Genomic DNA, 24,021 nt, shown 5'->3' with positions numbered 1-24,021 from the left:
GTTTGTCAATTCAGCAATTAAGAATAGTATATGTGAGTTTCCCAAATCTAATAACTGGGTTGGCTAAAGATAAGGAATTTAAAAAGAGTCTGGAGATCAAATGTCAAAGTGGCCTGAGTTTGAAACCACAACAATGCAGCTTCATCCTCTTACTTTACCTACACATATCATTTCCAGGCCTGTGACTCTCTGTATTTGATGGTCTTTATCAGTGTCCTGCTGTATTTTGTTCTACGATGCTCTTTCAGATGACTAGGATAATTGAACTTTTGCCTTTTACTTCTTGATCCCTAGTAGTTTATTTATGTACTGTGAAGTTGCAATAAATGTCTCAAAGTGAATTCAGAAAAAGCCAGGGGTCACTCTTAGTGTTCCTCAGTCTTAAAAGTTGCTTTTTAATGTGCACTTGAAGAAGCATCATCATTTGTCTTCATCAGTCAGTTAACACATCTTCAGACTCTTGGGACTACACTGAGAATGACAGCTCTCAGAAGCAGGTGAAAACAAAAAAAGGTGGTTTAGAACTATTGAATCAAGAAAACCCTGATGACCCTTATGGAGTAATCATTGCCAATGGGATGAAAATCAGCGACAATTAGAGCCTGCTGAGAAGCGGACATGAAAGAAACTCCATTCTCCTGGTCACCACATAATGCATTGAAGAGTAAGGAAGAAAATGGTGATTTTTAAAAATTCTCTTAGCAGCTGCTTTCATGCAGCTACCTGCAGTAGAGGTTGAGCCCCAAGAGACCTGAGAAGATGATGTAGATCAGGCGCTTCCCAAACTTTAATTTGTACACTAATCACTATGGATCCCACTAAACTACAGATTCTGATTCAGTTAGTCCAGGGAGAGATCAGGAATCTGCATTTCTAGCAAATTCTGAGGTGACTCCAGTACTGCTGGCATCTGTGGACCACACTTCGAGTGGCAAGGATTTAGAGCCATAGGAATGAGCAGATGGAGAGAGAAGGAAGGGATGGGACTGAGAGTGAGAGAAGAGAGGACAGATGCGGGTTCTGATGAGACAAGCAAGATATGGAAGGCTTTCCTCTTTACAGTGTAGCACCCTTTCCTCATGACTCCTTAAGTCATCAGAAAAGTTTCATAAATTCAAAACTATACGGTGCTACTTGATGTGTTTTTTGTTTTTCCTGGAAATTTGGTGAGGGCTGACATTTGCACCTAGGTTGGTTAGGGGTAGAATTGAGCATTTGACTAGATGCAGAACCAGATACAGAGAAGAACAGAAGCAGCAAGGATTTGGGAAAGGATTTTGGATTCTGAAGGATCATGAAATTATAGAGTCAAACAAAGTTTACCTAAATCTCCTAGGGACCAGAAGGCCTTAGCTGACATCTGGCTTATGCTAATATAATAATTACGATTAGTGCTTACCATATGCCAGACATTACACATTATACAGATTACCTCATCAATCCTCACAACAACTCGATGACATAGGTATCACCCTATTTTATAAAGAAGGGATCTGAGGTTAATGGCAAGCCCAAATCCATATACTCAGTAGGTTCCAGAGTGATTATCTTAACATTGGTCTGGCTGAATCAAAATAATTCCCATTCTTGTTTACCAAAGACCAGAAAGCTTGAAAGGAAAGAGGGGAAAATGTGAAACAGGTAAAGGAAAAGTTGAAAAAAATGATTCAGGGAATGACAAAAAGCTCTGATCTTCATATTGCTCTGATATTTCTACCAATATCTGTTTGGACCTGAATGAACTGACATTTTGAATTTTGACAGACTACTGATGAATCATGCAGTACTCACTAACTTTACCGACAAATTTTAAAAGGTGAAATCTAGAGGTGAGAGTTACACTGGAATACAATTCCTAAGAGCATCTTTTTTCCACTAGCCTCAATCCCCCAGCATTGCTGACATTTAAGACCACCTTTTGGAAATTCCAGAGAGAAATAGCTTAGCTGCCTTCTTCTACTTGGAAGTGTGAATATCAGTTGCTCCAGGTACCCTCCTTTCTACTTAATCCTTTTTTAATTTCAGCCTTTCCTTCAATTAACTTTGAGCCATTGCTATACTTGAGATGTATGAATTGGGGTTAATTTTTTTCCATCGTGAGTGTGAGTGCTTCAGGCCACAAAACAGAGAAGGGATCTACACTTACTAATGAAAGAGAACTTTCTTACACTACAGAGTCCCTATCAGGAGAGCGCTTGTAAGGGCTTCCAGTTACAACAATTTTGAGATCATCTATGTTACAAAAAATAAACACATGGGAGAGGATAAAACAGTGCCAACCATCATGGATGAAACTATTTTTGAGATGAAAAACTGACACTGTTGCAGTCTAATTTGGGAGGGGAGGTTCTAAGCAGGCACTTCTTAGAATTTTTCCATCAAGTCACAGCTGTCTTCATTTAAATGTCCAAGAGTAAAAGGTCTCTATGAAAACCCAGCAAGAAGTGCACAAAGATGACTTTAGACTGAAATCTAAAGTCACAGAGAAAGCTTAGCTAATGGGCTCCAAAGAGAGCAATGGAAAATGTGAACAACTTCCCATGATGATTCCTAATGATTATGATCCATCTCTACTCTAACTTCCCTTGACTTGTGTTTAAGTCAAACCCAAGTCATGATTCAACACTAGTCCCCTTCGAGCTTCACCAAGCAAAATCTAAACCTGGTCATCCTACCCCATTATTTTTGAGGCTTCCATTGTTCCAATTTTGATTTAGTCCTCAAGCGTGGGGCACACCAGGAGAGATGTAGAAATGATGTATCCTGATGATGATGGCCAAGGATAACTGAAATGCCACCAGGATGAGAATATGTGGGTAGGCATGCATTTGCTTCAGGGTAACCGAAAGTTTCAATTTATAGTTGTAGAAACAAAGAAACCAGAAGTTTAAAAATGCAGTCATATACTACAATAAAATGTTTTTTAAAAATGCAGTCATGAAGTACTAGAAGTGCTTATACTTGGTCATTTCTACACAAAGCTCTAAGTGAATACAAATAAAATATAAATATGGAGGAAAACTTGTGCCATAATTGATTTTGTTAAGAAAATAGAAGCTTGAAAAAGAGACGGAAGAAGCACTTAGAATTAATCCCACTGGGAATATTCTGATTTTCCCTGTATTTCTAATTCCCGGGCATCTGACATACTTCTTTCATTACAATAAACATATTTACTTTAAAACTAATCATCCTTCAACTCCAGTGGCCTCTTGTGTTTTCCCTTTCATGATTTATTTCCTTTCTCTGTGGGCAAGTAAATTATTATGGTCATAGGTGCTATTATGAAATAAGAAGTAACTTGAAGTCAAAACTCACACATAATGTGAAACAATGAATGTGCTCTTATTGACTTAAATCTAACAGATTCAATATTATACATTTTTAAATCATAAAAGACATTAGAAAATGATTGAATATAGTTATTTGGATGTGGAATTCTTCATTTTCATCAATATTCTTTTTTTAAAAGAGCAGAAGTTGTAATTATTAGTCACAATTATTTGTGATAACTCTAAGCCAAGAATTTTGCGACAACAGAAGAAATCTCAATAATGAAATACAGAACACACCATAACCTGGAACTCTCTTGGACCTTATTAATTATCATAAATAGCAGGCAGGACTTATTATATCGTGGTTTCACTCACATCAGAATCCTTCTAGCATGGACCTTGAGAATGGAATTATAGTAAAGAGAGTAAACCACTGAAGTAGTCTTTGTTTCTAATTTCTAAACTATTTTGCCAACATTATTATCTGTTACACTGGACAAACAGCTGGTGGATATTTCTAATCTTTTAACGGTTGCTTCATAATTTTCCCCTCCATTCTATTTCTTCCTCTCTATAGCAAACTAGTACCTGCTGTAGGAAGACCTTTCCAGCAGCTGGAAAGAGAAGCATGACTTAAAATTGCAGAGCCAAATTGCCTTGTCCCTGATGGATAAAGCTTACTTTATATGGATGGTAACCTGGATTCAGAAAAACTGGATGACCCCTCCCCACTGCCTACCTAAAGAAGGGGCACAGGATTGACATTGACCAGAGGCTGCTGTGACAGTGACAAGTTTGGTGACTTGAACAGTGTATGAGATTTGCTGGGCTCATTCCTGAAAACAGTACATCATTTCTCCCTTCCTAACTGATTACATCCCTTCTGAGTTATCCCAAAGGACTGAACCTTAGTAGTTGTACCTTTCAACTGCTAAGCAAATGTAGAGATGGTGCCCTTGCTGACAGGCTGTGAGCAATGTGACATTTACTCCACTTTATTCTCTCAAGACACATTCAAAGTCTGGAACGTGCTCCCTCCCCCCCCCCCCATCTCTTCCATATCCTCTACCTCCCACCATGACACTTCCCTACTTTTCTGAATAAACTTCCCAATCTCTTCCATCTGACTTCACCTCTCACATTGCTGCCCTGTTTTTTTGGCCTGACTGATGCAAGCCTGAGGCAGATCTCTTCCTTTACTTCAGAGTCTGGGAATGACTCCTTCCTGCCTTTCCCTGGCTATACAACTCAGGCAGAGTTCCACGTCAGAGTTCTATGACTCCAATTCTCACGGAGCTCCTATACCGTGGGATAGAATTTGGGCCCTTAGCCTTTGCCCCCGTGAGGTCCAGGGATAGGGGTGACCATGGTGATATGGTGCCCAGGCTAGGTTCAGGTGAAAGAGGGGGTGTCTGGCCTTTGTGTGGCACCATAATGAAGGGCCAAAAAGTCATCACTTCTAAGAGATCTCTAGTAAATTCGCCTAAGCAAGGGACTCTTTCTTTGCAGTTCAATGTAGGCCCATATCATTTCTCAGTTATGGGTCTTTTTTTTTTTTTTTTAATTTATTTGGCTGCGCTGGTCTTAGTTGCGGCATGCAGGATCTTCATTGCCGTGTGTGGGATCTTCGTTGAGGCATGCAGAATCTAGTTCCCTGACCAGGGAACCAACCTGGGCCCCTTGCATTCGGGTGTGGAGTCTTAACCACTGGACCACCAGGGAAGTCCCTCAGATATGGGTCTTTTTCAATTCTTGTTTCTACTCCCCTCCTACACACACACACACACACACACCCCTTAGCTGTCACCTCCCATCCTACTTCTGGCCAGATACCTTTTTTGTTTTTTGGTAGGTTTTCATTCAATGTTAACTATGGTTAGAATCTCTGCTCCACCGTTTCCCTTTTTAGAGTAAATGCAGGTCCACCATCCCTTATATGAAACCTCTGGGGCCAGCTGTATTGAGGAACTTTTTCAGATTGTTGAATGATGCTATGGTTCATATGTTGTAAATTAGACAACACCCAACAGGGTTTATGGCTCCATATTTATTCACACTAAGTGGGATAAACCAAAACCATAAATAGCCTCACATCAGTTTGTAATTGTTTTTTGTTTTTTTGTTTGTTTTTACCAAATGAGTTTGCTACAAACTTATGAAAAGAAAAACAAAAAAAAACCTTCTGTCTTGAGAGCTTTTTGTATTTTTAAAATGAGGATTAAGGATTGGTGATCTGTATTATGCTGTGCAAATTCTAGACATATTAAAAGAGGAATGGAGTATTTTAGGAGAATTTGGCTTTTTTTTTTTTTTTTTAACAACGCCTTATTTTTCTAATTTTTGAGACAGTACAGAGACAATTTTATAGGTGGTACAATGAAGGATGGAGTTGTTCAAGTAAGCAGTTTAGTACAAGCCGGAAAAACGAAGCAAGGGGAGGGTGGGGCCGGAGGAGGAAGGAAGCCCAAACTAGACGGAACGAAGATAAAGAAAATACTGGCAGACTGGGACTGGAACTTATTAAAGGGCAAGTGATAGAACTTGGAGAAAAAAAAAAAAAGATAACTTTGAGGGCATAGTCAAGAAATATTCTTAAATATTATTTTCAAATGTACCTTATAAATCCACGAACACATATCCAGGTAAAAGAAAGATATCCCAAGCCTGGTCCTCCCTATTAATCGTCCTGGTTTATAACTTTGCAGTGTTCCATTAGGAACTGTTTTCAAGGATAAGCACGTAAGCTTCTTTCTCCTTGGAAGGTTGGGAGGCCAAGAATCCTGTTGGAAGTTAGAGGTTCCGGAGCTCAGAGTGCTCTAGCATTCTTTGTTAAGTGCGGTAAATATCACGATGGAGAGGTAGGGGAACAAATGTAAGAAAACCATGGGTTTTTATTTCACATTGGGTTGGTTCTTATTCTCGTCATTTGACACTAACTCAACTGTTTCTTGCATTCAAAATGTTGCTTCGGTCAAAATGTAGTCAGCCCTATGGAAAGATGTGATTAGAAGAAAAGAAACTGTTATCCGCAAAAAGTATGAACTCCTGCAGCGTTGAGGATGGTGTTTCATTAAAAGAGAGAAGGCATTTCTTCCATTCTTCAGATCTTAACCACTATTTCTGGGTTTCTCCCCAACTTTTTCAGACAGTGAAAGATCTGGGAACACCCCTACCCCCAATGAACTATCAATAAGTTGTTTCTTTTATAGGAAAAAGGGAAAGTAGTCAAAGAGATACAGGAGACAGATAACCTACCAATCACAAGCTGATCTATAGTCAGTTACAAATTGCAAATTCAATTTCAATGGGAGTTTATTCCTCATGTACAGGGGGACAAAATAGAGCGTCTCCTTAAAAACAGAGACAAGGTCGAACTGGGCTTAATCCTTAGCCCCAAGCACACAGTAAATATGCGTAGATTCATTACTTAAAGATATGCCACTTTTCCTATGCCAGGCCCTGGGCTAGGTCTTCGGGGCACAGGAAAAGGTTAATGCCATGGAGGGATTCAGATCCCACTTGGCATAATGTAAAGCCGAATGAATAAAGGTTTTAAACAACGTGCAAAGAACACAGCAGCGGGGAAGCAAGTAAGGTTTACATCACATTTTGTGGGAGCTCTCATTCCCGTTTTAGCTCCTGCGTTCTTTCGTTTCACGCCGCCCTTCCTAGGGGGCGCGAAAGGAGGCGAGCCCAGAGAATAGAAGCCGCAGTAGGCCGGCGGGGAAAGTTAGGAAATAGGGAAAACTGGCGGGAGGGGGCGGGGGGGAAGAGATCGCGTCCAAGACTGGGTCCATCCTGAGTTTGAAAAGAGAACAAAATGCCTTTTGTCACTTTTCTCCACCTTCTTCCAAATCCCCCCGGGATGAGAAATTGGCGGGGCGGGAGGGGGTGTGTTGCATCGCTGAGAGAGAACCTCTCTTTGCTCCAATGGCCACAGCCCAAGAAACCTAGGAATCTACAGCTGACGCCTTCTAGAAAAGGACCCACCCCAGCTCGCTAAGAAAAGGAAATCCACGTGACGGGAGGAGGTGGGGGCGGGAAGCCAGGCGACCCCGGAGCGAGCGCGGCCAGGGGCGGGGCCGGGGGCCGGGGACCGGGCAGCTTCGAGGAATTGCCCCGCGTAGCGGTTCGGGGGCGGAGGGCTCGCATGGGGCTCTGTGCGCGCAGAACACTAGGGTAGAGGATTCGCTGCGCGCGCACAGCGCACGCGGGGCAGAGAGAGAGCGGACCCATTCCGCGCGCACCGGGCAGGGGCGGGGCGGGCGCAAGCCTCTCGCGCCGGGAGCTTGGAGCCAGGAGCCGGAGCCTGACGTCGGCCCGGGTGCTGACCGCTGCCCCTCCCCGCTCGGCGCCGCCTCCCGCAGCGGGGGAGGGGCCGGGGCGGAGCGAGCGAGCGGGGCAGCGCCGGGGCGGAGCGGGCGCGGGCAGAGCGCTGCGCGGGGCCGGCGGCGAAGGTCCACGGCGGGATCGGCGTCGCTGCGGCTGCCCACGACCCGGTCCCCGGCCGGCCGCCCCGCAGATCCACCTTCGTGGTGCGGCGGAAAGCGCGTGGATCCCCGAGGGAGCGAGTCCCCGCGCGCGGCGGCTCGGCTGCTTCCCTCCGTGGGAGGTCGAGCTCCCGGCTCTCCGGACCCGCCTGGCGTCCTCGTCTCCGGCGGGGCGGGCCGGCTGCGGCGCCCGGGACATGGCTTCGGCGGGCAGCGGCATGGAGGAGGTGCGCGTGTCGGTGCTGACCCCCCTGAAGCTGGTCGGGCTGGTGTGCATCTTCCTGGCACTGTGTCTGGACCTGGGGGCCGTGCTGAGCCCGGCCTGGGTCACGGCCGACCACCAGTACTACCTGTCCCTGTGGGAGTCCTGCCGGAAACCCGCCAGCTTGGACATCTGGCACTGCGAGTCCACACTCAGCAGCGGTGAGGGCCCGGCGCGCCGCGACCCCTGCCTCCCGCCCCGGACCGCCCCGCGCCCCGCTGCCTGGACAGCTACCGCCTCTACTCGCCTCCCCTTCTCCCTTGTGTGTCCCCCACCCTAGTCCGCCCCCTCCATCCTGGCCCTTCGCGGATCCTCGGGCTCCAGCCAACTCCCTGATCTCCTCCACCCCTCACCTCTCCCCAGTCCCGGTCGCCAAACCCAGTGCAATGTCCCACGCCCTCTCTTCCCGTGGCCATTCCTCGGGCTCTGGAGTAACACGTATGCTATTTTGGGTAATTGTTATCATTTAAGGCTAGAACCATGTGGCTGGTTGAAAATGCAACGCCTTCCACACCCGCGTTAAAAAAGACACAAGCAAAAGCGCCCCAACTCCCACCAGGATGCTGTGGGTTCTCTCTGCCTTCCCCACTTCTCTCTCAAGAAGGAATTTGCCTGAGTTTACCTCTGAGTGCCCCCGTTTCTGCCTGTTCTACTCTACTTTACCTGGGTTTTCCCGTGAGTTTCGGTTTGGATTTTAGTTCCTTAAATTTTTGAGGGATGTGAAGAGTTGGGAGAGGGACAGGCTTTAATTTCCTTGCCTTTTTTGGTGACACCGTCCTTGGTTGAGAGTTGCTCTTCTTTCTTTCCCACTCCAAATGCCTCTTCAGTCCTCCAGATCTTTCTTGCTCTTCTGCATGAGGTACTCACAGATGCCTGGAAAGTTGTGGCTTATTCAGCCAGCACTGGAAACAGCAAAGGGATGGGGTGGAGGACGGAGAATAAGGTAGTCACGGAGGGCCTTTACCGTTTTACTCTCTCCTTGAGCCCGGGTTGCCTTCCCCTGCCCTCCCAATGTTACGCCCTTAACAGAAATTTGACAACTTCCGATTTCTTGCTGCAAACCCCTATTCCTCGCTAATCTTGATTCTTCAGCTGCTGGTGTCAGTGCAGAGAAAGGGGAATAAAAGGCAGAGGACCAGGCTGTGATTTTACACACTTACACGCGGACCCCTGAGAAACTCATTAAATTCCTTCGTGACAGTTTCCTGTCTTCTCTGGGACTATTTATAAAGCTTTACTGGAAACGTGTCAAGTTCCAGGCAAGTTGAAATAGGACAAAGAGCCACAAAAATCAGATTTGCTTTTGTCTTTGGTTTCTTGTTATAAGAGAAATTAGTGCACTTGGTTTAGTTTCTTCCATAAATTTGTCTGTTTACAAAAGGCTTTTTCTTTGATATTACCTCAAAATTTCCATTGAAGGATTTCGTCTTTGTTTCTTAATTTACTGTGGAGGGGACTGGTTGGCAGCGGGAGGTCAACATTTAGGTCTTTTAATTCTTTCAGGGTTGGTTGTTTACAACTAAAGATAAAATAAATTGGTAAAATGCCTTTCTTCAGTAACCTGGGGATCCAAATAAACTTTGGAGAAAATATGCTTTCTTTCCCCTCTCCAATAGAAATGGAAATTTATGTAGGAATGCCAGCTCCAGCACGTCTCCTTAGCAACGTGAATCTTTTGCCCCTTTCTCACTGTCTCCTGAAATAATAGCCCCCTGATTGCATAAAGACTTTTCAGATAGGTAGGAGAAACAAGCTTCAACTCCCATTTTCTTTTCAGGCCCGTATCCTTTTCTCTGGGCCAGGAATGTGGGGAATGAGGAGAAGCCAGCTCGAGTTTGTGGCGCGTCTGCAGTGTTTGCTAATCTTCCCTTCATTGCCTCCATACCCATTTATCTCTGCTATTTTCCTCTCTAAGCAAGGAAATAGGGAGACAAAAGCTTAATGCAAATATAGTTGTAATAGGACTCTGCAAGGTAAAAATCGGAGGCTGGTACAGCTTCTGATTTTTTCCTCTAAACCCGTTATTCAACCCTCTTGCTGAAACTCATACTGCAGCATTTATTTCTTGTTGCGTTCCTGAAAATAAAATAGCTTTCATCCTAGAAAAAGTATACTTCAGAAGCAAATTGGGCTGGTGGAAATGGTTTTGTTGGAGGCTATCTGGAACAAGTTCTTGACTTTCTTTATGTAGTAGCAGTTCGTTTTTCCTCCCCAAGGTGGTGGTGGATGGGGAGGATGCAGGAGGAAAGGAAACAAAATCTGGAAAATCGCTCATCTCCCCACTTTACAAAGTCTATTTTCTTACAGTGTTCGGTGCACTTGAAGCTTCTGTGCACCAGTATTCTGAAACAAGGGGGAAGCTTGAAGTGAAACGAGCAATGTTTTCCTTGCCCGTTCCAAAGGGCAGGCAGCTTTTCTCAGTCTGTTTGCTGTGTTGAATAGCAGAAAGCAGGGAGGGAAATGTCTTCTCTGAAGATTTTAAGAGATCCACTTCTTTGTCTCTCGAAATGAATTACTTCAGGAGGAACCACCAAGGACAGTTTTACTGAAGGCCCTTTACCAGCATCTTCAGGGCTTAATTAAAAACCTTTGTCTTAATTAGAATTGAAACTGCCGTGAAGAGGCAAGCTTGTAAATACAGAAGGGAAATTTCAGGAATGTTTCTACCGATGACGATATGTCCTACTTAGGCCCAGTTCCTACGGAAACTTTCCCCTCAGCCATTATTTTTAAAGCCGCATTTTAATTTTGGTACCAAATGTGCATCGTTTGCCGCTTATAACCTGTTTTACGGTTTTAAGCAAAAGCAGAACCATTCCTTTTGTGTCCTGGTGTATTGCAGGTTGCGTCAGCACTTCTAGTACGAACCAGTAATCCGGGTGTCAGTCAACCGTAATGCTTTTCTCCGGTGTCCCAATTCAGTGTATGGGGGACTATCGAGGCATTCATCTTTAAGCTGTAAATTTCCCAAAAAGACAAATGAGAAAATGGCTAATAGACTGTCATTCGCGGTGGAAACAGGAAAAAAATAAATTAAGTATGCTTGTTAGGAAGTTTAGAATAGGTAGTACGCACATGGCTGCTGGCCACAGAATTTCTAAGGATGATTTTGGCAGACTTTTAATACATCTTAAATATTATTTTTAAATGATAGTAATGTTTTAGACTTTTGCTTAGTCGCATTTAGTTTTGATAACTTTTTTCCTAGAATATAATTATAGGGTTTCACAGCCATAGCAATTATAAGAGAATCCTTAGTACAAATAGGATTACTCAAGTGTATACAGAAAGCTGACACCCTAAACTTGACTCAAACGTACTGTATAACCTCTAGGGTAATTTTATGCTTCTTCTTTAAAATTTATAAATATGTAGCTATTTCATATAAATCAGATTGCTTTTTTGACGTCTGTGTTATTTACTGACTAAGCAAAATGTAAGGGTGTGCAGATGGCCAAATGAACACAATTTACTGAGTAATTTTGGAGTATAACAAGTGGCATTTATCCATCTTTCCATCCACAAAATACTTGATTAAATAGTTGGTTCCTTTTTCAAGGAATATTAACATTCGCGCACTGTCCTAAAAATAGCTGCATTTGTAATGAGTCACTGGCAGTTTTGAAATGGCAGTGCGCTGTAGGCTAATAACAGGTGAATATTATTATTTTCAGTTGACAAGGGGTTCTTTTAAGAGTGCTTTGTATGTAGCTCATTTTTTAAAAACTGTGATATAAAAATCCACTTTAAAAGGCATAAGAAAACCTGTCTTGGGTGGTAGTTTAAGATAAACGGAACTGCCTAAACACCTGCAAATCTTAGAAAATCTGAGATACAGTGATTCTGAGTTCAGATGTGTATCATCTGTGCATATTTTGAATCCATATCTTAATTGGGAAACGTAATTTCATTGGAAAACTTTGCAATGTGATTTACTCCAGGGAAAGTTCAGCTTGTTGCTTGAAATTAGTTGATATTGATGCATGTTTACAAATAGCTCAGCAAGCCTGGAGGTCACAACAGTTATACTCTATTCTGGCTTCCTAAAAAAGAACAGAAGTAGAACAAATGGAATTTTATTTAACCTATACAGCGTAGACTGGTAGAAAATTATTCAAAGAGCAGCACTTAGCACCAAAACTTTCTTGATTAATAATCCAGAGAAAACCCAGTATAACATTTCAAGATCTTGATGACGATTTCCTTTTAAGGTCTCCTAAGACTCTGAAGTTCCCCAGATTGACTTTTACAAAGGACATTTTAATTTGTGGGCAGATATAATTCCTCTTTTGTTCACTTTTGTAGAATGATTGTAATCTCCAGGGAGCCATTTAGATCAATCTTTGTCAGCTAAGGGATTTGATGAGTATGTGAGAAGCCTGGCCTTTCATAAAACCTTTCAAAACAAAACCAAAACAAACAAAAGCATATCTCAAGCAATAGATTTTGCCCGCTGTCAGGAATAAATTTGAAGAATCACTTTCAGGTTTCTGTTTAATACTAAGCCCACTTAGTGAGACCGCAAAGTACTACTGGATATATTAGTGAAAAGGATTGTAGGTGCTCCAAAATAAGTCCCTGGATTATATTACCTAAATATCACAGTAAACTTCTTTATGAACTCTGATAAATTATAACATAATCTTCTAGGAGGGCAGAGTAGTGTTGTGAAGAATATATGAGGCTTTGGATTCAAACTGCCCTGAACTTGACCACTTACCAATCATATGACCTCATACAGTTACTGTCGTCAGATGATTTGTCATGAAGATTAAATATGCAAACATACCTGCTCATTAGGGTTGCGTTTCTTCCTTATATATTCAGAGAAGCAAACCCAAAATGATAATTTTTTTCAATAATTGAGGGCTTTTTCCTCCTTAAGTGGTAAACTTTTTTTTGCATTGAATGAAGTATGTTGTTAGTCTCAAATTTAAATTTTGATATGTACTTCCCTGCATTTAACAGTGCTCTTGGTAAATCATGATCACAAAATTATTGTCTAATAGCTACCTTTTATTCAGTACTATTCCGGGCCAGACATCTCTATTATTCCCAGTGTTGAATAAACTTGCAGTTTAGCTAATGTTATCTCCATATATTATTGAGGAGACCAGGTATTTTTGTAAGTTTACCAAGTTCTCAATCAGTGGTAGGGACAGGTTTTCTCCAAGAGTGTTCCAGTTATTAATGCTGGAAAACAAACCACCCCCAAAGTTAGTGGTGTCAAATGACAGTTATTTTATTATGCTCATGACTTTTGTGGGTCAGGAATTCAGATAGGGCATAATGAGGATGGCTTGTCTCTGCTCCAGGATGTCTGGAGCTGGAGCTGAGGGTGATTTGAATGGCTGGAAACTAGAACATCTGGAACTGCAGGATCCTCTTCCAAATGGTTTCACGGGGTTTGACTTATTGTTGGGAATGGCTGGGAGGCTGGACTCAGCTGGGACTGGCCTTTCTCGCATGGTGGTCTCAGCGTAGTTGGACTTCTTACAGGATGAGTAGTTTTGCTGAGAGCAAGGGTTCAAAGAGAATCAGTCTCTGTCTGAACCAGCCTGGGAAATCACAGAGGAGCCATATGTATAGTCCAGATTCCAGGGGAGGAGAACTGGGCTTTGCTTCTTGATGGAGCAGTGGCAAGGTCACATTGTAGAAGAGCATGTAGGATAGGAAATGCTCTTGGGCCACATTTGCAAGTATAGTCTGACACTGGAGTCTAGCCAGAAATCTGCATTCTTTCTTTATTGCCTCTGAAGAACCAAGACAACTACATAGCTTCTTTCTTTAAGAACTTTGAATCAATTGTATAAATAACATTTGGCTGGGGCAAAAACTGCCCTCAACCAACACATGGCTTTAATGATTAGTTGCTTGTATGGGGTTACTCTAGATTTGGAATCAAATGAGCTCAAAAACTTAATCTGTCTACAAATAGAGAACGTTTTTCTCTCTATATAGTCAACCTTAGGTCATTTTTGGTTTATAGTCTCAAATGATCAAGGATCAAACTGATTAAGAATCTGAACTCTTAATTTGCTACTTCATGTTTCATGATAAAATTTTAGCCTTTCTTAGAAGGTTTTGTATTAGTCTGATGACATGGTTTGTACATGAACACTAAAATGTAACAATTCCATACAGGAGCCAAGTTTTGTAGTGCTAGAAAGGTATGAGAGTTGCAGGGATGTTTTTTGTTTGCTTGTATTTTCATTATTTTAATAACATGATTCTTCTCTTGATAATTGCCCATATGTTGAATCACAGAATCACAGCACATTTGGAGTAGAAAAGATTTTAAAAAATAATCCTGCCCGATTAAATTTATTGCATGGACAAGAAAAATAAGGCAAGACAGAATATTAAAGACTCAATAGAGAGATTGTACTTAGCCATAGTATTTTTGCAGGGCGGGTTTTCAGAATTTCCAGTAATACTGCAGATAACTATCTCTTGGTATTTGAAGGATTGTTGAATACTATCATGTATGGAACTTTGGATGAAGAAGTTAAGGACTACATGTGAAACAGCTGTCTACTTTTTAGAAGATTATTTATCATCCAAGATTTGATTTCCCATAGAATTTTAAGAGTCTTCAAATAGACTCATTTATGTTGATAAGTCCATTAAGTTTTAGATGTTTATTATCATCAAATTTTACATTGTTACCGTGGCTAGTCCTTAAAAATCAACAAAAACTTCTTTTTCTTTAAGTTTCTCTATGATAGGGTTCTTTAAAACAACTGCTTGATTTTAAGTTGAAAAACACTTCCAAAAGTCTGTGGAAGCCAGCCATGTAAGTTTCTTAAATTGATTATATGCATATAAATTTCACTGGATCAACTTATTACTGCATTCTGGCTTTATTTTTTTTAAAAAGATACATTTATTTATCAAGAGACTGATTTTTCCTATCAACTTATTCCTGCATTCTGGGGGACTTCCCTGGTGACACAGTGGTTAAGAATCCGCCTGCCAATGCAGGGGACACAGGTTCAAACCCTGGTCCGGGAAGATCCCACATGCCACGGAGCAACTAAGCCCGTGCACCACAACTACTGAGCCTGCGTGCCACAACTACTGAAGCCCGTGCGCCCTAGAGCCCACATGCCACAACTACTGAGCCCATGTGCTGCAACTACTGAAGCCTGCGCGCCTAGAGCCCGTGCTCCACAACAAGAGAAGCCACCACAATGAGAAGCCCGCACACTGCAATGAAGAGTAGCCCCCGCTCGCCGCAACTAGAGAAAGCCCACAAGCAGCAATGGATTCCCAACACAGCCAAAAAATAAATAAAGATTAAAACAAAAACAAAAAAAACTTATTATTGCATTCTGGCTTTATTTATTTTTTTTAAAGATACACTTATTTATCATGAGACAGATTTTTCCTTAAGCAGAATTTCATCCTCACATGTCAAAGGCATGGACAGTTAAATCTTACCAGTCTTTTCAAAGTATTGGATCATCTCCCTTGAAAATTAGACAAGGACACCTTCCTTACCCTTTTTTGCTCCTATATTTGTTTGGGATTTTGAGACATTAGTAGACCATCAATTTTCTGTTCTATTGTAGTCTTGCCTTTGGCACCAAAGACTCCCATTAATAAAACAAAACAAAACAAAACAAACAATAACCCCTATAAAAATGAAGCATCCATGGTTTCCAGAAAACCAGGAAAAAGAATATCTAGATCATTTTTATCTCTACCAGCTTATTAACTGTTGTGAGATTTAAAATGATAGTTTTAATGAGCCATGTTTCAAGATAAGGTCACAAATATTGATTGTCTTTACAAAATATATGCGTATTAGGCAAAAAGATATTAAAAAAATAGAAGTTGGGACTCCGATTCACATATTCTCTATGCATGAAAAGGCACCCCCTCAAAAGGACTCAAATTTCCATCAGAAGGAGTTTTATTTCTGTCATGTTTTATGGTCCTGAAACCAAATGTTCATCATAATGCATAGTGCTTTGTGAAGGCAACCTGGAGTCTTTTCCTAGCACTAGTAGGTGACTTAAAGAGAGATAGAAATGTCCCGGGAGGGTCTTTTCTATCTTCTCCTATGTATCCAAGTAGTTAACTTCATTGAAACATATTCATTGATTTCCTAGCAGGGAGTAAGCATTGTCCTGGTACAAAGTCAGCTAGTCATTCTGGTGGTGAGAGCAAGGTGATGAAGGAAAGTTTCTTTTAAACAAATTAATGAAATAATACAAATGTACAAAGTACTATAAAAGAGGAAATAAATATAAATTCACCTTCTGCAGGGGGGTAGAAGAAGGGCTCTCATCTAAAGAAGCTCGCTAACAGGGAACTGGTGGGGGCACTAGCTTGCCAAATTTATCCCTCCATATTTACTGGGGGGTGTTTTAATTCTGATCGTGGGTAACTGGCTGGCTGTCTTCCATCTGCTCTTTGATTATTATTAGCTACGCTAAACCCATCACAAAAGCTTTTTAGTTGCTTAGAGGCAGGTCACCCACTCCTAGTCTTGGCATGGGTTTTCTTCTTCTCGTTTTTCCAAATAACCAAGATTTCCAAATTGTAACCTTCTTAGGTTTTTTCCAAAGAGTGGAGAAGGAACAATGTTTGATGTAACAAACACACCACAAATTTATATATGTACTATGATTAGGAATTACTATTGAGAAATACCAGTACCCATTAGATAATACTAGTTACCATCAAATGCTAACGAAATCTTTCTAATAGAATACTTGGTAAGAAAGAGCAGCCATTAGCAGCGATGGTGTCTTTCTTTTTTGTCTAAATACTGAAACATACTTTAATAGTAGGGCTTTGGCTAAGCAGTGTATACAATGGTTTTATTTGGGAAAAAAAACACTGTATGTTATGGTGTTTAGATGATAAATTACATTTCCACCAAATTTTCTGTGATAGAATTCTGTGAAGCAGCTAAAGTGCCCCTTTATTTGTAAAGAAAAAAGTATGTGTATTCTTCAAACATCAACACAAAACAACTCAAAAGTCTTGAACAAAATTGTCATGGCTTGAAAATTAATAACCTGTTCGGCACTCTTGGACCACCAGAATTTTCCAAAATTTTGGTAAAATTGACCTGCACTTTGGTCATTAAAATTGTTGCATTATGTATTTGGATGGTTACCTGAGGTCATTTATGTGCTTAAAATCGGGTTGGCGCTGTATTTCTGACACATTTTTTATCCATAAATGGTCCTAAAGAGTGAGACTTAAATCATATTGTTGCCAACTTAACATGGGTTTTAAAGTAGGTGCTTCTCTGACATTCCACTTGACTTTGTGCAGCTTGGTGCACACAGTGTCTATACTGTTTGTCATTTTATGAAAGACGTAGTTGTTTGCCATAAATATTTGTTTGCATGTGAATGTTAGTTTTGATATTAGTTGTTTGAAAAAAGAGATGGTCATTTTAATTATTGAAGTTAGAATCCGGATTCTTCTTTTGGCTGCCTTTGTTTGTGTCTGTATCCCATGGAACAGTGGAAAATTAACGCAATGCTGATGGATTTAGGTCAGGATGCAACTTAGCCAAGAAAACAAAGTTTAAACTCACTCAGAAATGGTTCCGATTTTCCATTTCATCTGCCACATGCAGAGTAACTTTAAGGAGAACTTGTGGATGGCTTGTGAGATAGCGTCAAGATGACAGAAAAGATTACTCTTCTAGGTTGAGTAGTGAATGATTTTGATTGCAGTTATGGATATCATTTTGGTTAATATTCTTTTGGAGAATTCAAAGGTAAAAATATAAGTGCCTGTTTGGCAGATTTCAGTGTGATTATAAAAGTTATTAAAATCAATATTTTACTTTCTGATGAGAATTATAGGAATAGTGAGAATCGTGCATTAAAATATTAGAATACACTCGGGGAAGTACCACCCACTCCTGCTGTGGGAGTTGAATTTATAAGGTTAAAAATGTGTTTCTTCATTGCTTTTTAATTATATCTAATTTCCTAGAAGAAGTGACAATTGTGTGCTCAAGGATTTACATACAGTAGAACTAATCTCAGCGTATAAACAATACCTACAGAGGTAAATAAATTAGCCAGTGTCTGATGAGTTAAAGGTTTTGAAATGAGACGGGTGGAGGAAAGCTTTAGGCACTGGTGTGGTACACTGAGCTTGGCTCAAAAGTGTGGAAAATGTATCATCATTTAGATTTTGCTTTTCCTGAAAATCGGAAGTAAATTTTGACCGTGAATTCCCCAAGGGAATGTGAATTCTCCAATTTGGCAGTTATAATGTGGCCCATAGAATTTTCATAATGCAGTAGCAATTTCAGGCCAGTCTCATGTATTAGATTGTAAAGTAAGTCAGCACAGTTCTGCAGAATACTAAAGCATTTATAGACATTGGAAACTCTGGCACCCGCTAATAAAAATACTTTGAAAGAGGATTTGAATTTAGTTCCTGAGTTGCACATTAATGTTGGACTTGATGTTTTGACGTATGGACTGCCCAATTTTTGTTCTGTAGCTGCGGGGGAAAGCATAACATTGTGTGTTTGTCTTTTATATATATATATATTTTTTTTTTAATTTTTTTTTCCTTTTTTCTTTTATCTTTTTTCTGTTAGAGAAAGCTGTCATAGGGAAGCACATACTTATCTTTAGCCTTGGCTTTTGTAGGTGCAGTTCCAATGCATCTGGTGTGTCACTGTGTCAGTTTTGCCAAAATACTCTTAAGTGGAACCTGACATATACTATGCCAGCCTCATTTCAGGTTTCATTTCCGGATCCAAAACATCCCTCCCAGCCCATTTGAGACCTAACCAGTTTATGGACCAAGGTTGTACATTATTTCCTCCAAACCTATTATCACTTGTTCTCTCAGGTCTTAGAAACCAAACTCAGATTTCAAATCAGGTGGCCCAACATTGAACAATGACCAATTTTAATTGTGCAGAGCACTGCAATGTGTAAAACAGAACCATGGCCACTGATGTTCTGCAGAGCTGGTTTACGTTCACTGCTCCACTACAGTATCAGTATATCATTTATAGAAATGTATAAAACTAATGCCGAGTAATAAATCTCTAAGGACTCTTAACACTTCATCTGATTAAATACTGTGAGGGCTATAAAATAGGGGAACTAAGATTGATATAGAAATTAACCAATTATGAGAACTTAAAATAAATGATTTTTTTTTGAAGAAATGGAGCTGAAAATTGAGAATTTTATGACATTTTGTTTTGCAAACACTGAATATGGGATAGCAAGTATTTGTGGCATGCAAACCTTCTAATGGAAAAAATGATTCGTGTATAGTTTTCCAGTCATTTATTATAGTATTAATGTAAAATTGCCCGAGTCCTGTAGTATATAACAAAATATTTTATATGTATATATTCTTGTTAAATCTACATTTGGTAGATAAGTAAATACATATCCTTGTAAACATGTATCCCAGCCTATTATTTTAATGGCCATTAGTGGGTATCTATAAAAGTATTTTTGACTTGTTTATTCCCCCATCTCCTAGTCTTGTTCAGTAAGAAAGAGGAAAATGGTATCAGACCTATCTACATAGTCCCTGACTTTAACTCATCTGTGAGGCAGGTCCTAATATTTGGACAGTGGATTCTGTTGCTGTTTACTGAAAGAGACACAATGCGACGTGCACTGTTCTCAGCTCCAATATGCCTAGTGCTGAACCTTGAAAACTACCCTGAGCCTCCTTGACTATGGTAGCCATTTCAAACCGCTTTTTCAGCTTACTGATTGATGTTCAACTGGTCAGCGAGTTAAAGCTTTGGTCCTGGGCAACCTGCCCAAGTGAATCATTCCAAATGGGTATAATGACAGCAATCCCCAAACTTGGCACCGTCCACCAGAGATATAGCCTCAATACTTCAGTCTAAGCCCCAGCTTCTGGCCAGGACAGTGGCAGACATATGTGGCCCAATTCTTAGTCTCTTGGAAAATAAAATGGCTTTTCTGTTTGAGCAGGCATAGCTATGGTTGTGGACCAAAGGGAAGGGTAGCAATATCATAACTGTGGAGATGCTGGTGATTGGTGCTCCTTTTTGACTTTATGTCTAAAGTGACTTTCTCATTAGCCACAGCCTCAATACTTAAAATTAAATATAGGACATATAGAAGAAAGTCAGAACTGGTTGTATTCATCTACTTTTTAGAACTATTTCCTTTGCTACAAGAGGTTCCCCTCCTAATTAGGTTCTAGTCCCTTTTAATACTTGTTATTCTCCTGTAGCTTCTATTGTATTTTATTGGTTTTCGGTATGAAATAAAGTATTACTATTTTAAGGAAATTCAACATGTGAAATTAGGATTTTTTTGCAGTTTTCCGTTGTTATGCTGGATATGCATCACTTTGCACTCCTGTATTACTCATTAATCAAATTGACTTCATTATGAAATTATTATTGTCTGAGAGGCCTTTACCTAAACGAAAGTTCAACATTTTAAAATGGTACATAAGGACTTCCTTGCGGGGCACAGTATTTAAGAATCCTCCTGCCAATGCAGGGGACACGGGTTTGATCCCTGGTCTGGGAAGATCCCACATGCTGCGGAGCAACTAAGCCCGTGCGCCACAACTACTGAGCCTGCGTGCCACAACTACTGAGCCTGCGTGCCACAACTACTGAGGCCCATGCGCCTAGAGCCCGTGCTCCACAACAAGAGAAGCCACTGCAATGAGAAGCCTGCACACTGCAACGAAGAGTAGCCCCCACTCACAGCAACGAAGACCCAATGCAGCCAAAAATAAATCAATCAATAAATTTTAAAAAACACATTCAATAAATAAATAAATAAATAAAAATGGTACATGAGGTATAGACCAGGGGTCAGCAAACTATTGCCTGACAGCCCACCACTTGTTTTTGTAGATAAAGTTTTATTGGGATACAACCATGCTCCTTTTATTTACATACTGCCTAGGGCTGTTTTCACACAACACGGCAGAGTTGAGTAGTTGCAACAGAGACCATGACCCACAAAGCCAAAAATATTTTAATATCTGGCCCTTTAGAGGGAAAGTTTGCCAATTTTTTTCTTAGTCTTGTTCTTTACAAAATGCAAATAAATACATATATTTTAGCTATTCTTTGAGGATATTTAAAGTAGAGAAAAGTGATCAAAATTCCTGTTTTATTTTGGATTGAAAAGTAGAAATAGTCAAATGTATGGCATTTTATGCCTTTTGGGCTATGTGAAAGAGCTTATTGGAAAAAAGCAATCTATTGTGCTTTTATTTTTAAGATATTTTTAAAGTGAGTGAATAAGTTGTATCTTGATTTAAACAAAATTGATACTTTCAAAATTCTTATTTATTTAAAATAAATTGGAGTAAGTTGCTAAAAGCAATAATCATTTTATGAAAGTAATACTCCAAAAAGAAAATGTTCAGCATTGGCTCTTAAAGCCTCCAGGAATTTGATTGATGTCTGGATGGATTGATTTTACTATTATTATTTTTTGTACCTCAAACATTTAGATATAATGAAAATTTGATTTATTATTCAGAAATTTCAACTTATAACTTTTCAGAAGGATTTTTATTATGTTAAAGTGTAATAAAATTGTGCTATGCATAAACTTTTTCAAAAAAATTTAGAGACTTCCAAATGTAAGGATTGTTCTTTTGTTTTTTTAATTCAAAGCTACATGCTTTTATGGAACAACAACAACAAAAAAACCCATAGTATGGCTATCCTTTTAAACTCTAGTTGAAAGCCAGATATACTTTTGTTTGAAGTTATATTGCTTTGTTACAAATAGATGGCATAAAAAAATGCTCTCCACTTTTTTGTGATTCATCTTTATATTTTAAGGAGTATGGATTTGTTCTGTTTTCTCCCTTGTTTGTTTGTTTCTTGAATGCTGTGTGAGTTCTAGTTCAGTGCCAGCTGTATTTCCAGAATTTATTAGGAGGATAGGATGTGGAAGAGGATGCTTGAGGCAGGGTTATACAAGTGTAAATAAAAGAAGAAAATCTTAGGGCATTGTAGGTTCCTCTACTTGTCCCTTATCCTGCAGTGGTAAAGAGTGCACTTTGGGAGCTCTCTGGAGGGATAATTTCAGAGTGCAGCATCAAAATATCATGAGTTCTTTTTTTTTTTCATGAGTTCTTGACTTTGGATAGACTGCATTGCAATTTAACCATGGGTTAAAGTCTATTTTTATTTCTTGCACATACATTAAAGTGAGGACCAGAAGAGGCAGCCTGGGACTTCCAAACAAAACCCACGAAAGAATGTTCTCCACAGTATCATTTTCTGTGATGCTTCCTAAGCTGGACAGTGCTTTTATATATTCACTTTACTTCTTAGAGAACATTCTACTCTTGTAAAATGGAAAATGGGCCAGTTTTGTGTCATACTCTTTCTAAATCTTTATTTTATAAGAAATAACAAATACATTTCAGCGAGGTTTCGGTTTCATTCAGGGCATGGGAGACTCAAAGTATCTGTACAGAGGCCTGCACATAGTAAGTGGTCAGTATATGCTTACTGTTAACGTGTGTGAATGAAGAAAGGAGCCAAGGAGCCACTTAGAGTCCATTCTGGCACCCTGGGAATACTTACTTTCAGAAACCATCCCTATGGTGGTAAATACAACAGTAAGATTAGAATGAAAGGAAAGAGAAGAGGAAAAAACAAACAACAAATCTTCCTGATGCTAATTTGCTGGGGGAGTTGTTTTAGTTGGGGGGGGGAGGGAGAGAAAGGCAATTAAAAAAGTTGAGGTTTTTTTGTGTGTGTGTGTGCAAAGGAAGGCTTTCTAAGAAAGCACAGCAATTAAAAAACGAAGTATGTACTACAGCCACATGCAACAACATGGTTGAATATCAGAGACATAAAAGCCAGACAGAAAATAAATACAGACTTAAAAGCCAGACATCAAAGAATTGATACCATTTATATAAAGTTTAAGAAAAGGCAAATCGAATACATAAATAATGTTGGTTCGTAGCCTGGGTAGGAGGGTAATTATTGACTGGGGAGGGGCACGAGGGAACTTTCTGGGTGATAGAAATGTTCTCTATCTTAATCTGGGCGGTAGTTACGTGGGTGTGTAAATATACATGAAATTCATCAAGTTCTCTACTTTCTATACTTATGATTTGTGAACTTTATAGCTCAATAGAAAATTAAATAATAATAATAATGACAGTAGGTTGTGCAGGGGGCACCAATTTAGCATGAATGCTTAATAGAGTCCTTGGAAGAAAAGCATGGCAAACCTGTGGTCTAAAAACTGTGCTTAGCGAAGATTTCAAGGTGGATCTGGAAGGATAAGTGAGAGTTGGGTACATGGAAAAAAAAGATTAAAAAAAAACCCAACTGTGTTTAGCTTAATGTAGGAGACTTTTCTGAATAAGGACATTTATAGTAATTTTTGTTGCAAAACATCTCAAATCCCAAAGGATGGTTGGTATGCAGTAAAATCACATCTATTTAGCTGCAGCAAGGTGACTGCTGCTGAGCATAGTTTACTGCTTGAAAAAAGCAATGCCTTTCTTTTTTCCTTCCAGACTGGCAGATTGCTACTCTGGCTTTACTCTTGGGCGGTGCTGCCATCATTCTCATTGCATTCCTGGTGGGTTTGATTTCCATCTGCGTGGGATCTCGAAGGCGCTTCTACAGACCTGTTGCTGTCATGCTTTTTGCAGCAGGTAAATATATTCATTACTTTCAAACCAGTATTAAAGTTTCATGAACCTTTCTACCATCCTCCCTTCTCATGCAGAAACAGTAATGTGGTTGCTGTATTACCTACAGATCAAGAGGCATTTGTTATATTTTAAGGTAAATTGGCTACAGGTTTATCATAGTATCAGTTTTCAGTGTGTTAAGCATTTCACAGAGCACAGTGGCAATTTCTAAACTTCGAACTAGAACACGAATAAATAATGGCTCTTGACAAGGGCTGTTGCCTTAGGAATTGCAGCAGATGTGTTTACCAAGTCTTTCTTCACATCCAGTACGTTTTTCCTCCTTTTACTGCCCCCT

At 40.1% G+C, this 24,021-nt stretch overlaps 1 protein-coding gene across 1 annotated transcript in view; it reads left to right on the top strand.

Moving 5' to 3' along the window:
- The first annotated feature begins 7,697 nt into the window (after positions 1-7,697).
- Positions 7,698-24,021, top strand: part of TMEM47 (transmembrane protein 47) — a 29,829-nt gene continuing 13,505 nt past the window's right edge. The window contains exons 1-2 of the mRNA XM_036840042.1: positions 7,698-8,188; positions 23,544-23,684. Coding sequence (XP_036695937.1) covers positions 7,963-8,188; positions 23,544-23,684 — 367 coding nt within the window. The 5' untranslated portion in view covers positions 7,698-7,962. The remainder of the gene's footprint in view (positions 8,189-23,543; positions 23,685-24,021) is intronic.

The sequence above is a fragment of the Balaenoptera musculus genome, chromosome X (assembly GCF_009873245.2).
Source record: "Balaenoptera musculus isolate JJ_BM4_2016_0621 chromosome X, mBalMus1.pri.v3, whole genome shotgun sequence".
In the NCBI taxonomy this organism is placed as follows: Eukaryota; Metazoa; Chordata; class Mammalia; order Artiodactyla; family Balaenopteridae; genus Balaenoptera; species Balaenoptera musculus.
Note: the sequence above shows the minus strand (reverse complement) of the source record. Positions and strands in the feature narration are given on the sequence as shown.